General features: G+C 43.6%; 1 protein-coding gene across 4 annotated transcripts in view; it reads right to left on the reverse strand.

Annotated features, from left to right (window-relative positions):
- Window positions 1-10: 10 nt before the first annotated feature.
- ORAI1 (ORAI calcium release-activated calcium modulator 1) overlaps window positions 11-16,045 on the reverse strand; it is a 23,326-nt gene continuing 7,291 nt past the window's right edge. For 3 of the 4 annotated variants that reach the window (XM_014962663.1, XM_014962654.1, XM_014962672.1), the window contains one exon: window positions 11-3,346. In XM_014962663.1, the coding sequence (XP_014818149.1) occupies window positions 2,780-3,340 (561 nt within the window). In that variant the 5' untranslated portion in view covers window positions 3,341-3,346 and the 3' untranslated portion in view covers window positions 11-2,779. Of the gene's footprint in view, window positions 3,347-15,737; window positions 16,018-16,045 lie in introns of those variants that run through there. The other variant, XM_014962647.1, reaches the window with a different exon arrangement.

The following is a 16,045-nucleotide window of genomic DNA, read 5'->3' on the forward strand; positions in this document are numbered from 1 at the left end:
CACCTCTAGGTAACAATCAATCAGCAACAACTGGGTATATTTTATTTCAGTATAGTATTTTATATCTAAATAAGTGATATACAATAACCAATGTTTAAAATGCTTGAGGTAAATGTGTAATATTAGTATAAATAAGGGATAAAAACCAAATTGTAAGTGCACTCTTAACATTTAGATCCACGTGCTTGGGTCTGGTTACTGCCCCTGGCACACAGCTGCAAGACTGTACCCAAGGTGTAACTTTCACAACCATTTCCACAGCTGGAAAATGAGAGAAACATACTCGATATCATGGCTTAAAGTGCAGAAAATAGACAGAGAAGCAGCTGTAACAACAGCGCCATTAGTTCAGAACCTACCAGCTTGAGAAAGTTAAAAATAAGGTTGTCCCAGTAGCTTCTAATTCTGTATTTCTTAAACAAAACAAAAAAAAACCCCACACATCTCTTGTCACTTTGTAAAAGATCCACAAGATAAAGAGAAATTCAGCTACTTATCCAGGACAGCGAGTAATTTTACAAAATAAACTTGGAAAATATATTGTCTGGACTTCCATTCAAGATAACATTGTAACTTTTAAATACACAATTTATGGACAGAAGCATAATTTTGAGGCCTGACAGCACCCTTTCAACCATTTGCTCTAGTGTGAATATTGAGTCAAGTTTTCTTTCTTGACTAAGTGGATTGAAGAGTCTTTTTTCCCCAAGACAGGAATAATATTCCAGTAAAGGATGGAAAAACACATTTTGTGCCTATTACTAAGATTTCGTGTTTTGGAATGCTGCTTCATTAATGCCTTTACTAACACAATCCTTCCAGTGCTCCATGAATGAACACCTGTAGGACTGTAGTCACAATTCTCACCATCAGCAGACTTACATCAGTAACAGAATACACTTGAAGCACAATGTAACGGGCAGAGCAGGAGAAAATCCAGCCTGACATCTGTGTGCCAGAAGGCCTTGTTGTAAACGGCAAATGAAAAGCTGCTTTCTCCTTGCGAACCAAGAACACCGCTGAAAAAAAGAGCCCAGCAGGTTTTTTTAAATGATTATTTTTCAGAATCCAAATATACCACAGGTGACCTCATCAACACTCTCCACAGCGGTGGTGCCGACGTGAGAAATCAGTGCCATTCCCTTCACGGGGCTGCCTCAGTAGTAACCACACTCTGCCACCCTCGCTCTGTAGGCACCTCCTACAGCATGGAAATATTTTGGGATAACCTGAGATGGAGGTTGGTGTGAGCGACCACATTCAGCCCAGGCTGGGTCAGGTACTGCTCCACCATACTGTCCTGTTCTCTGCTGTCTCATTTCAAACTCTAGGTTTCTATTCCACAGTGCTAGCTACAATAGGGAGGTCAAGTTTTGTTCCACTAGACTTGAAACTTGTGTCAGTCTATGTTCAAAAAACAGTTTTTACCCAATTAAAGCCCAAAGCTGCTCCACAGAAGAACTGCATTCCAAAAAATTCCACTTCCAGACATAGGTAGAACTACTGAAGCAGCCCAGGACAACTGCTGCAACCTTTCTTGGATAAGGCTCTTACCTAAGAGACCAAATGGAAGTTTTTGCATAAAGAGGAAATAAAAAACGACACAGTAACCTCACCGTAACAGACACGTGTCTGAAAGTAAGCAGCAATATTAATTACAAATAACCTATTTTCATAAATAAATCTACATAGAGAAAAGAAGTCTTCTAGATCCTTTGGAAGCAAAAACGTATAACAAGTTATTAAATATAACACTTCAGCAAGGAGAAGACTTTTTCTAAACAAGGAAGACCAAGGCATAGCTAATTACTTGGGAATCCAATGCAGAGAAAGCACCTTTTGCTGCTTGTGTCTGAGGATTTATTAAAAATATATTTTTAATATAAAAGTACAAAACAATTACTACTTTGGCTTGGAAAAAAAAAACAGCAGTGGTTCTGATTTTCAAGCAAAAAAATTATCCAGTGATAATTTCCATCTAGTTCCTTCTTTTTAAAAAAAAGATTCCTAAATCGGAAACAGGCAAATCTATCTCTCCAGATAATATGTGCCAGCTCATGAGAACTTTAAAACAGTTATTGCTTTTATTTTCTTCCGAGGAAGAGTAGAGTAGAGTCTCATTCCTACTCATGTGGCCACACCACATCGCAGTAAGACCAGTCATGGGTGTTTAGCGAGTTAGAAAATGTGTAACTGCCACGGGAAAAAGGCGCTGGAGAAATCAGTAAAGTAATAATTACTTGGCAGCAAAACATACTGGGGAAAGTGGTGGGAAAGCTTTCACTTCTACCATCTGTCAGGCTTTCTAGAGAGAGCAGCACTAGCACTGAAACCAAGTGCTAATTGCTGCATATCCCAAGTAATTTGTATCATGCCATGCAATATGGATCGGACAAGCGGTATCTTCTAGTAAATGCCAACATCAAATAAAGAGAGGAGAAAAAACCTTCTCTGTCCATCCCTAACAAATACCAAATTTACAATGTTATTTTCCATGTATTTATACAGCTACCATTCAGCATTAATAAGAAGCAACCTGGACAGTGCCCACAAGAGGAGGGATGCACGTGCAAACCCCACCCTCTATTCCTTCAGAGGTCAGAGAGCCAAAGTCTTATGAAAGGAACAACATTTTTTTTTTTCCCCTCTCTAAAGGGTTAGAACAACATTTATAATCTCTCTTTCAACAGTAATCAACAGTTCAACCAGTTCATCCACAGGGGAACCAACATAACAAGGCAGAAGCAGAATAATGGGTTTATTTTCTTTAAGTACAGGTTTACGCAAAATGGGTAACAGCTGAGGAGATCGTGTCACCTCTGTGATCCAGCTGATCCTGGAGCCGTGCAAATTCCGCGAGTTCATTGAGTTCTTGAAATTGCCTGTCTGTTTTATGGCTCACCAGTGACCTGTAGAAGTGGACTGCGAACACAATGAAAATCAATCCGAAGGGAACCATAATAGAGGTCGATGCAATGGCTGCTGCCTCTCCTGATGTGATGGTAGAACTGTTGCTCTGGAGTGGATTATCAGTTTTCTTCTTCAAAGGAAGAAACTTCACCCAACACAGTAATACCACCTCTGCAAGAAAAAGCAAAGTCCCAATGACAGTAGAAAATGCCCACGCAAGCTCAATGTGCCGATGCATACGCTCGTGAGGAGACTCCTTGACAGAGTTGAGATTGTGCACATTGCTAACAGCCTCTATATTGGGAAGAATGCAGGTACTTATCATGAGTGCAAAAAGGTGAACTGCAACAAGGACAGTAGTACAGGCACTGAAGGCTATCAAGAGACCTGGAGGGTAGTCATGGTCTGCGTCGAGCTGAACTTCTACCATAGCCACCTGAAAAGGAAAGGAAAGAGATGTAATTACCTATGTTACATATTATTTGACTATAGACTATTTAAATCATGTTTCTGGAAGATCATCTGATCCAGAAAAAATGACAGTCTGCATTTCTCTTTCTCTTCATGTCAATCTGCACCCTTTTCATTATGCCCAAATTTAGGTCTGAGCAAAGGCCACCGTTTTCATACTTAGTGTTCTGTTGCAGAGCAAACCATCAGCAGGTACAAAAGCTCTGAACAGCACAATCACCTTGTCACCTCATCCCAGCAAAACAGCTGAACTTTGTGATCAACATACTTGGACTCCTAAAGTGAACATTTCTCCCTTCCCGACTTATATTGTAGAAGCAGTTTTTGATCTTTTAACATTTCTCCCTTCCTGTGTTATATTGTAGAAGCAGTTTTTGATCTTTTACTATAGATTATAAATTTTGCTGGGTATTACGAAATGTTTTGTATCCCATATGTATGTGGAATGAACACCGTATGAAGTCTTTTGAAGTATCTATAACATGAAAGCCTGTGAAGACAGCAGGCTGCCCATCACAATCTTCATGGTCCTTTCTCCTTGGATATTTAAGTCCTGAAGAGTAGGAGCCTTTCATTAGAAAGGCAACCTTTCCACGGGGCTCTCAGCTATATTCTTTCACTCCAAGTAAGTATTTAAGCAGACTCTAGAACACAGATTCAAGAATTAAAGTCTCCACAAGGTCTATGTCAATGAAATAGGCCTGTTAGAGGCTGGAGGAGAGACAAAGCGTACTCTCCCAGAAAAGATAATACTGAGTTTTCCCCTGACATCACTGGCTACTCTTGGCTGCTCTGGAAGCTGTGTCCAGCCTCCTCTCTGGGTGAGCCATGCTCTCTCATGAACATGCTCCAAGGTCCAGTCCTCCTTTGGTACACAGTCATGCCCTTTTATAAACTCAGATCTCCAAGTGTGTCTGTGCTTAAGGAGCAGAAACTAGCATTAAATAACAGCACTGGGAAACTCATAAACCGAAAGTCTCCACAATGTCTATGTCAACAAAATAGGCCTGTTAGAGGCTGGAGAAGAGACAAAGCGTACTCTACCAGAAAAGATAATACTGAGTTTTCCCCTGACATCACTGGCTACTCTTGGCTGCTCTGGAAGCTGTGTCCAGCCTCCTCTCTGGGTGAGCCGTGCTCTCTCATGAACATGCTCCAAGGTCCAGTCCTCCTTTGGTACACAGTCATGCCCTTTTATAAACTCAGATCTCCAAGTGTGTCTGTGCTTAAGGAGCAGAAACTAGCATTTAATAACAGCACTGGGAAACTCATAAACCCGGCTAATATTTTTGATAAAGAAAATGAACTAGAATGCCTTTTAACAGTCAGGTGGTTTTAAGCGTGTGCAATCCATGAGTGACATTAACCCCAGTAGCCCTCTTGAAAAACAATCTTTCCTGATAAATTTGTCATTCAGACAAAGCACAGTTCCTAAAAGGGAATAATGCAACAATGTCTCTATGTTTAGTGCTCTCTCAAAGGAACTCATTAAACAGCCAAACTATGTTTAAAATGCAGAGGAAAAAAAAAATTAACTGCAGTCTTAACTATAAACACATGTACGCTATTTAAGGAAGAGGCAGGAGCTGCCATTCAACCCAGTTCAGGCTGATCCACACCAGCCCTGTCTGTGCTCTGGCTGCCCACTCTTGATCCTTCGTTGAAATGCTTTAACTTGCCAGCCCAGCGAAAGCTAACCTGGTTAAGAAGTGGTGATCTTCTGCCAGCTTAACGAGCTGAGCTGCTTCTGCAATGCCTCTGATGGACAACGAAGCTGGCACAGGAGGAAGCAGTTGTAGCAGGACCTCAGACCCTTGGCAGCACTAAGCTATGAACCTAGCACTTCTGTAACATACAAGTTCTCCCTCAAAAGAACCATCAAATCAGTTTGTACAACACAGTACCTGGAACAATCAGCTCTTCTGAGTCCCATCAATAGAGGTTTAGCCCATTACCACATGCCATTATTAATGGTTTGGACACTCAGCCTATAGCACACATTTCCAACACCTGAATTCTCATCAAGCTGATATGAAGGAAATTTCATGAAGTACGGATGCAAGAAGACATAGACACTAGGACCCCAAACCAGTAAGAGTATTGAAACCTCACTGTTTAGCAGGAGCACAGCCAAGCTACACCTAGTCCAGGATCCCATCTTCTCACACTCCCAGGACCAGCATGTTCCAGGACACCAGAACTCTTAACTACTAACACACCAAATATATTAAGCCAACCAAGGGTTTTGCTTAGACATGTTTCAACAGGCATTCACAGACATTTGCCAATATTTTAATTCCTTTATTGAAAGCTTTTGTTGTCGTAAGTCTAACCCCCCCAGTCAACTAGCAGTTTCCAAGTGTTACAAGAAACTCAGCAAGGAATTATATTAATGCATATACAAGTCTTGCTTGAAGGTTTAAAAATACCATTTCTCAACTGTGGGAAACTTCACATTTGAGAGGATAAACATTTGGTCGTCGGGTCTCTCCTCTGCAAGATTGCCTGTGAAGACTCAATGCACTTGTGAGATGTTGGGCTTCCTGTGTTTTTCACGGAACAACTGCAATCCTTCACCACCAAGGATTCATTTTCATACTTTTTTTTTTTCTTGTAAATTTTCTGGTGCATGTCTGGACTCAGAAACATCCAGCACTGCAAAACATTTTAATCCTTTATCCTGGTACTTATTATGTTAACGTCACCAGGACACTAAAGAGCGTCATAAGATGAAGACTTTATTTTAAGAACTAACGTATTTTGATTCGTGAAATATTCAGGACATTTTATATTTCCATTAATCAATGTCTCCATGTAATAATGGTATCAAGCATCTGATTTTGAAGTTCAGTCAGACTCTCTTAATTCCAACATACCAGCAATCTTGGAGCTACTGTTCTCTTTCCATTTCAACAGGGCATCAAGAAGAAATCTTTTCTTCCTCTTCTTAGCCTAGACTGAGCTAAAAAGAAATGCTACATAGTTCCATTTTATCTAAATGTGCCAATTTCTGACTTAGCTATAATTATGTGCATGATCAGAACAAAATATTGCAAGAAACCAGCTTAATTTAAGTAGCATTCAGATATGCAGACAGCTCTGTGTCTAGATAAGCACTGACAGAACCACAGGGACAAATGACTATTAAAAGGAGAAATCCAAACCATGAATCTAAGTTTTCCTGGGTTAAAAAGGTTTCATTTTAAAATTGCTGTATGTTTCCCTAAACAAGTGGCCCCAGGAGTACCGACAGCCATTACACACTGATGGGGTAGCTGAACCTAAGACTGAACTACACAAACAAGTCTTCAGTTTGCGGCTGACAAATACATTGACACAGACCTGCCTTGCACAGGAAGCTCGTTGTGTACGTAGGCCCCAAATCAGCTCTCAGAAGAATTTTCTGAAATCCAGCAAGACCGTAGCTGTTAATCAACACTTGTCACTATTTACTCGATGAGCAGAAGACTGTAACTTCCTTCAGCTCAAACCATACCATGAAATTACTTACTGTAATTCCAAGTGTACTGTCTCTATAAAAATAATTGTGGGTAGCATCAACATCACTCAACAGGTAGCTTAAGTATTAGTCTTCTAACATGTGCAAAATAAGCTGGCAGCTGAGCAGCCACACACACTGCCAATTATTCCCAGTTTGGGATGCTAACAAACTGTGAAGAAGGCAGAAGGGGCAGTTGGCCGTCCTATCCTTGAAGCCTCACATACACCTCCATATACGGCTGAAAGCTGCTGGAGGGAGGCCATGTAGGAGGAGAACAAGCTGCCAAAGGAAACTCCTAGAAAAGACCAAGACATCCCACAGGGGGTACAAGTCTGTGCCAGTTTCAGCACCGTCTCCCAACTCAGTCCCTCCCATGGTAGTTTTCATGCCAGCACAGCCCTGATGCTGAACACCAAGGGAGCCCAGCATCCGGAACGACACACTGAAGTTAAGTCCTACTTGGCTATCCTGCCAACAAAGCAACACGACCTCCTGTCCACACCTGGAACCAAGGGAAAAGTACTAGCTGCAGCAACTACTCAGCCAGGAAAGATCCTACACCGTAGTTAGTAACAGAAATGCTAAAAGAGAACAACATCCACCTGCTTTCAGAGAAAGCATCACAATTTATCCGCTTGGGAGACTACAGCAGCTAGAAAAAGACTTCTGTTGACACTGTCACAGCTTTAGAGGCTCAGCCCTCCAAAGGATGCATACAACAGACCCCCAACTTTGAACATTCAGAACATACGTCCAAGACAGGCACATTAGACACAGCTCCACAACACAATGACAACCCTCTGCAGACCGCAAGTTCTCCAGAAAGGGAGCTGGATATTTTTCTTAAACTGACCAGTGACAAAACGTGGTAGAAGGTATAGAGTACATGTGCAAGAAACAAAAGACAGAAGGGAGTTTTTCATGGGTTCGCAGAGAGAACAGAAAAAAATTACACTGAAGCTGGACAGAGACACCCATAAGCAAAGAGAAAATGCAGTAAGTTACAGCTGTAACTGAACACCCTGAAAGCAGGAGAGGGGAAGGCAACACTTCTCTTTCCCATTCACTCAGGATTAATATCAGTATCTCACTTCAAAAGGAGACTTTTGGGAAAGATTGTAGGATGCAGAATGCCTGAAGGATTTAAAAATCTACTGAAGTTAATAGAAAGTCTCTGAAGAGGGCATGGCAAAGTGCTCACGCCTGGCAGACCCAGCTTGACCCGTGAGTGAAAAATCAGTTCATGTTTTCTGTCTTCTCAAACTGCCAAGGAAGCTAATTTGGGAACCCTTTCACTAAAAACTAGAAGAAAAACTGCCAACTCTTTTGAGTTGTGAGTCTCTGTTCTTTACTTCCTGGGCCAAGCCTGAGCCAGGCACCTAAAACAAAAAGCTCCATTTTTCATGATGAGGCCCCGTGCCTGTTTTCAAACAGTGAAGCAAAAGCATCAGAAGTTCTTCTCCCCTTTGCTCGTGCTGTGATTTCAAAATGCACAGATCACAACTGCTCTTGTAAGTTAAAACTTGCAAAAACAGAGCCCCGGTGAGCTCATTGGGTATGATCCAAATCCACCCAAAGCCTGAACTCCTAGGTACACGCTGATGTTTCATTTGGGAGGATGTTTTCCTGTGACCTCTCATAGGTTTCTACACTGGTAGAGACAGGCCCCTCAGGGCAGGTCACTGGTATCTGCACAGTATCTGATACAGCTTGTTTCAGCATATTCTCCTTCATCACTTTCAAAGCTTTTTGAACACTTGCCCCATGATTTCTACTGCGCAGCTTCCATGCTGCAAACATCCTGCCCTGCTGTATAATTGTAGAATAACGTATGTTGGAAGACACCTCAGGAGGTCATCTGGTCTAATCCCTGGCTCAAGGAAGAGCTAACTTTAACTTCAGATCATCCTACAGATATGACTGAGAGATTTACTACAGCTCTTGATAAAGCTATAGATCTGAAATACAGCTTCTTGACAAAATTAAGGGACTCTCATGACATTAGGATGCAGGACTGGAGTTCTCATAAGTCTAATGAAGGTGGGCATTCAGACTTTTTCAGAAGATAACTGAATTTGGGCACAGAACCATGTTAAGGCTTCCAACAGTCCTTGATTTCTGAGTCAGGGCAGCCTGAATACTACAATATTGCAAGAAATTGGACATTTTCACCAGCAATAACAATTAATATAAAGAACCAGTCACATACATAGCTGCAAATGAAGTTTATATTGCTGTGGAAACGCAGGATAACTGTAATAAGAGCCACCCATGTAGCAAATTGTATTGACACTCAAGACTTTCGGCACAGGAAAAGGTAACTGCTCTCTGTTATCACGTGTTATCACTGCAACGGCGGTGAACAGAGTATCTGACAGCTTTCTGACTCAATCACAGGCTTGCATCTTTTCTCTACAGCGGTGGCTACTGATTCTGAAAAGGAAATAAAATGCCTTATCTCAAGTAAACCTGTATTATCTATGAGCTATTTATAGATGACTTCCTCTCCTTGTCTTCCCCGCAAAGATGACTCTGAGCTCTGGTCGGCAGGATCATAACACGGCCCAGGAGCTGGGGCTGTAACTGCCATGCTATCTCTCAGGGTATCAAACCCTAGCATTAACACACAGCTGTGAGTCATGATTGAGTTCCACATGCCATGGACAGAGCTTCAACCGGACAGAACCACAGCTAAGTCAAACTCCTCGGTGCTTCTCCAGTAGACGCCTGAATTTAGCTAAATAATTCTGTACCCGGGGGGTTGCAGTCAATAACTACTGACAGCCCGGCGATGGGGTGGCAGTCGATTTGTCTCCTGTATCTCACACAATGAGCTGGAGCTCAGCCTGGAGCTCCAATCACAAGCGCTCTCCTGTCCTTCACATCTGGCAAATTCAGACAAGAATCACAGAGCAAGAAACTATTCCTATTCAAAGTTACTAGGTTTAAATATAGACAATCATATAACGACCTATTTAATGGAATACTTTGAGAAATGCTGGCTCTTGTCATGATCCCATTCTTACTACATCTACCACTCACGCAGTTAGCTGCCTCACAGACTGTAACAAGCAAAACCCCTTCAGAAAGGACAACATCAGCTTCAAACATCAGTCTTACTAAAGAAACCAACCACCTCTTAACGAACACAAGTCTAGAATTATCTGTATACCCTTGCAAGATTGTTCTTGCCTCCTCTTCCCTGGCCACAGCTACCATTTCTAAATAGGAAATTGATTAAGAAGATAATTTTTGTAGAGTCTAGCGTGTCACGAATGGCTTAAAAGAAAGTTGTGCTGATCAAACATCATGGTGGCACTTTGTAAAAGTCCACCCACACAATGAGAGGAGGATGTGAATCTTACCTGGAGAAATGTATCAGTGCTACAACACCTTCACCTCACTGGACCAACACACACCAAGGTAAAATTGCACAGCAATCACTAAAATACTTTAATCAACACCTATTTGCAGAAATATTTTCTTACCTTCACTTGTTGCAGCTACCAATAGACTTGACTACACCTAGTTATCCATATGGTTACATGTGCAAGTGACTGTTCACAGTACTCTTTGTCAGGAAAAAAACCACACAAACATAGAAGTGGTTTCTCCAAGTCTTGAGGTGAGTCTAGCGTGTCACGAATGGCTTAAAAGAAAGTTGTGCTGATCAAACATCATGGTGGCACTTTGTAAAAGTCCACCCACACAATGAGAGGAGGATGTGAATCTTACCTGGAGAAATGTATCAGTGCTACAACACCTTCACCTCACTGGACCAACACACACCAAGGTAAAATTGCACAGCAATCACTAAAATACTTTAATCAACACCTATTTGCAGAAATATTTTCTTACCTTCACTTGTTGCAGCTACCAATAGACTTGACTACACCTAGTTATCCATATGGTTACATGTGCAAGTGACTGTTCACAGTACTCTTTGTCAGGAAAAAAAGTTCACATCACAAGATTATTTCAATAACAAATTCCATCTTCTAACCCTTTCTTTGTCTTTGTGTAGGACCACAGAGCAAAGTTGAGAACGAGACAGGCGTCATGGCATCACTGGGAACGGGCACTCCCCCAGCTGTCTCCTCGGCTCCCGAGTCCGTCGTCGGTCTCTGTTTTCTGACAGTACTATGCACTCCCAGAGACAGCGGCGCTGAGCCAGGCTCTCACAGGGTGTCTGCACCATTCATTAAGAGCTACAAACAACTCATGGAAAGACTCTGTGTGAGCCAGAATCAGTCACCAGAAACAAAAAAAGGTAAGTCCAAATAACAATCTTATTACTTGTTTTATGTAGAAGAGAAACTAAGTATCCATTAGTGCCCTAAGTACTCCAAGCTGCCTGCCTTGCTTGTCTATAACCTTGAGACAGGGATGCTCAAAGGAGCAACAAAATGTTGCTTTCATAACTGGAAGAGAAGAAACCTTTTATATGGGGGAAGATTCTTCAGAGCACGGTGCTAACCTGTAAGTGCACTAGCAATATAAGAACTCACAGAAGCCATGAAACTGGGCCTGTAACACTTTGCTGTGGGTCACAAAATGCAGCTGTTGCACGTTTTTCTACCAGCAATCCAGTTAAATACAGCTGAAACAACTTCTATAGCATCTGTACAGCACTGACAGCAGCTGGGCCTGGGTCCTACCTTGTATTACTTCAACATCAACTGCTATTATGGAAATCAGTTTCATAAATATTTATCAGTGCAGTCAGTCTGCTCCCAAACATGACTGAAGCTGTCTTCAGAAGACTGTATTGGCTATATTTCAAAGGCAAGAGTTGACAGTTCTTTGATGATATTCAGTATTTGAAGCATGTATATTACCAACTAGACAACAGCCTCGCCAGCTTGAAACAGGGGTATTTACAAGAAAAACGTAATGTCTGGCAACTAATGTCCTCCAAATCCCAAATATAACTAAGTCAACCACAGTGGCCACATAATTTAAATCCCTAATTTAGGCTCAGGTATTTTCATAGCTGTTAACTGGAGGACAGAAGGCAATCTTTGAGTTTTCCAGTTTAATAACTGTTGGGATTTAACAACTTTCTGATGATATTTGTGACTCTGGTTTCATGATGTTACAAGTCAGCTTAATTGTTCAAACAAAAATTACTTGCCAGCAGCCTGTCTACACTAGAGCTCTCGATACTGCTACTGTAGGTGTGGATGCGACAGTGCTTGCAATACTGGATACAATCTGCAAAATGCTTCCAGCATTCAGATAAACTGGATTAAGAAATAAAAACAGATAAAGCCAGTCACGAGGGGAAAAAACCCAAATTGCACATCAGTATCTGGAATATAACACAGAAGTGAGAAATACTTGATTCCTCCACTAGTGTATGGAAGGAATTACCAATCCTTTCATCAACGACATATACCCTACAATTTACGATTCCTTTCTTTACCTCTTAACAATTTTGGGGACTGATACTACCTGCTGGCCCCATAAATTGGAAAAGCCTACTGAATGTGAGATAATAAGCTTCATAGATTTCCTCTTAGACGTATGGCTCTGGATGATAGCATCCATGGAAACCTGCACAAAGTTACTTGCAGGAGCTCAGCTCAAACACCAGCCGACAGTGCTTGCAATACTGGATACAATCTGCAAAATGCTTCCAGCATTCAGATAAACTGGATTAAGAAATAAAAACAGATAAAGCCAGTCACGAGGGGAAAAAACCCAAATTGCACATCAGTATCTGGAATATAACACAGAAGTGAGAAATACTTGATTCCTCCACTAGTGTATGGAAGGAATTACCAATCCTTTCATCAACGACATATACCCTACAATTTACGATTCCTTTCTTTACCTCTTAACAATTTTGGGGACTGATACTACCTGCTGGCCCCATAAATTGGAAAAGCCTACTGAATGTGAGATAATAAGCTTCATAGATTTCCTCTTAGACGTATGGCTCTGGATGATAGCATCCATGGAAACCCGCACAAAGTAAATGCTCAGGTTTACTTGCAGGAGCTCAGCTCAAACACCAGCTCGCAGTCACCAGATCCTGCAACTCTTCCTGAAGCTGACACACGGTGGAAAAATCACAATGTGTAGCTCTAAAACAAAACTATTTGCCAAACAGGCTTTTAATCAATTCTCTCCGTGGAAGCATAACACTTAAGACAATCACCAGATCCTGCAACTCTTCCTGGAGCTGACACACGGTGGAAAATCACAATGTGTAGCTCTAAAACAAAATTATTTGCCAAACAGGCTTTTAATCAATTCTCTCCGTGGAAGCATAACACTTAAGTCTGAAACCTGGCTGAGCATTTCATACTCTACACATCACTGACCCGGGCAATCTCTTGACTTTGGCATGCATCATTTAACTGGGGTATGCGTAACCAATCTGGAGGGAATCAGCTTTGCAAAATGGCTGCAGTTATACAGAAAAGTCCAAAATAAAGGAATGGGTTTAGCAGGGATAAGCTTAGCTCCTAGTAGAGGATGCAAGTGCTGTTTAATCGGAAGAGCAAGGATCAATGGGACTGGCATGGAAACAAGCACATTCCACTCCTGACAATTCCCATCAACTTGCTGGGCGGTCCTGGATGTGTCATTTAGGCTCTTTCTTCCTTGTGTCAATAGGGAAAACAGAGGAACAATGACTCTTAATTGCTGTTGTAAACTTTAGATCCAAGACTAGATTGTACTTTAGCGGCATTTTGTTCAAACATCAGGTGCCAAAGAATCTGCTGAATTTAGTAAACAATGCATAGGCGTGACAGCAGAAAGAAGGCCCTGCTTTTCAAGGCAGAAATTGTGAAGGACAACTTTAAAAGATAAGCAAAGTTACTCAAAAGAAATCTAAAAATACTGGAAAGTTAAGTCAGCTCTTCTGAAAATAGAAGAGGAAGTCTCAGCTAGAGAACTGTCACAGCAAAAGTAACGAGGTTTAAGTTGATTTCCAGCGTGACCTCGCTAAAAGAGGAGAAAAAAAAAAAGTGGATTTTTTTGAGGGGTAACTTCCAGAAAATTAAAATACAATGAATGTTCACACGAACATTCTTGGCAACCAGAGATTTTGATAATCATAACAAAGGGGCTTTCTCCTGAAATACCCTAAAGAACATCAATTCAAAAGCAGTTTTCAACTGCAGGACACTGAACTCCTAGAACTATTCTAGAAAATCACGAAAGCAGAAGCAGCCTTACCTCATACACCCACTGGATTTTTATACTCCACATAGGATATATTTAGAGAAAACTCAAAGAGATTTAAGAGTTTAAGCATGACTTTTAAATAACAGTATTTTTATTAATGGAGATGCAACCTCCCTTCAATGAAAATTTGTAAAAATCAAGAAGCTACAGGGGTTTTCCCCACATTCTCTCAGCGTAAAAGCCCGACTCAAGAATCCACCCCGACAAACCGCTGTGACACAGGAGAACGGGCGTGCAATCAGGAAAACTCATTAGCAGCAGCAGCGGAGTATGAGCTGCCAGCCTGATGCATGTTACCCAAGGAGAACCAACTCAAATACGCCGCTGCACTAACACAGTCGCCTGTCAGTCAAAGGAACAGCAACTCCACCACCACCCCTCGAGAGCCGGAGTCTGTTTTTAGCCATTGAAGGAGGACAGTGACATTTATTTGACCGTCAGAAGGCTGCTCCAGTTGTCCAACAGCATCCTCTCGCTAGAACAGCGGCTCTTAAGGGGAATGTATCTTACGGCTGACGACGCCCACCTTGCTAAAAGCGGGGCAAAACTCAAAACAAAGCAAGCCAGAGCTGTACAAATCGCTATTTAAAACTATGAAGTATTTTTAAGACGTGAATAAATGGGCCGACCGCGGAGTTCCCAGATCAGCACGTTAGAGGACTGGGCACGCGATGGAGCCTGGTAATTACTGTATTTCCATCTATATGGAGCTTTCATTTGAGATTAATTAGGATTACGAGACTATGTTTCGTAAAACGTAATAATCACACGTAAAAGAAAATAAAACAAACCCAAACCCAAAAACATCCGAACAAAAAAAGTTTCTAAAACACGCACAAGACTCCAAACTAAGCAACACCCAGGGCTGGCTGAACAAAAGGAACATTGTAACGGCAACTGACGATGAATGGATGTAAGGAGCCGGAGGGACACCGATAACTGTAACCCATTATTTGTCCTAATTTACCCAAACGCAGCTCCAGCGCAACACCTGCCCTGGCAGCCGCTCGCACCGGGGGCTGGAGCGGGGAGAGCGGGTCCCGCAGCCCACGGGGAGCGGCGGGGGCTCCCCCCGCGCCCCGCTCCTCACCCCGCAGCACGAAGCGGAGCGAAACCACCGGCAAAACCACGGCAAGCTCCGCTGCTTCCGACGGGAGCAAGCGGGAGGAGCGTCCCGCCGAGTGGGGCTTTTGGCACGCCGGGCATCCTCCGCAGGAAAAATAAGCGGCGAGAACAACTCCCGCCAGAGAGTACCGGAGCTGCGCGGAGATAGAAGCCGTGAGGCTGCTTGTCACTCGCGGCGTGACAGCTCTCCACAGAAAACGACCTACCGACACCCCACCCGGCCCCGCTGCTCCCGGAGCGGCCCCGGCGGCGGCGCCTCCTCCTCCTGCCCGTCCCGGTGCGCTGACCCCGGGGGCCGGGCGCTGCGGGGAAGAGGCACCAGGGCCCGCCCCGCTTCCCGCCGCCCCGGGACGCCACTCAGGGGCTGCGCTCGTCTCCGTCCCCCCCGACCCGGCTGCAGCTTGAGAGGAGACAGCGAGTTCCTCCCTCAGAAAATGGAGCGGCGGCGGCACCGCTCCCCCGCTCCCCGCTGCCGGGGAGGCCGCGGGCCGGGACCCCCCTGCCCTCCCGGGCGAGGCCGGGCGCTCACCATGGCGAAGCCGGAGAGCAGCGCGGAGGTGCGGCTGGAGGCTTTCAGCTTGGCACGGCTCAGGTAGAGCTTCCGCCAGGACAGCGCCTGCATCGAGTGCTCGTTCAGGCTCATGGGCTCGGGGCGGCGGGAGGAGGAAGAGCGGAGCGGGAGGCACACGACAACGGCGGGGGCTCCTTCCGGCGGCAGAGCGAGGGCACCAGCTGCGCTAACACCCCATGGCGCCCGGCGGCGGCTCCTGCCGGTGCTGGGGCCGCGCCTGGTCGCCGCGGCGCTGCGAGCCTGCGCGCCGCTGCCCGCCCAGCACC

Source organism: Calidris pugnax, unplaced genomic scaffold, assembly GCF_001431845.1.
Source record: "Calidris pugnax isolate Ruff unplaced genomic scaffold, ASM143184v1 scaffold32, whole genome shotgun sequence".
In the NCBI taxonomy this organism is placed as follows: Eukaryota; Metazoa; Chordata; class Aves; order Charadriiformes; family Scolopacidae; genus Calidris; species Calidris pugnax.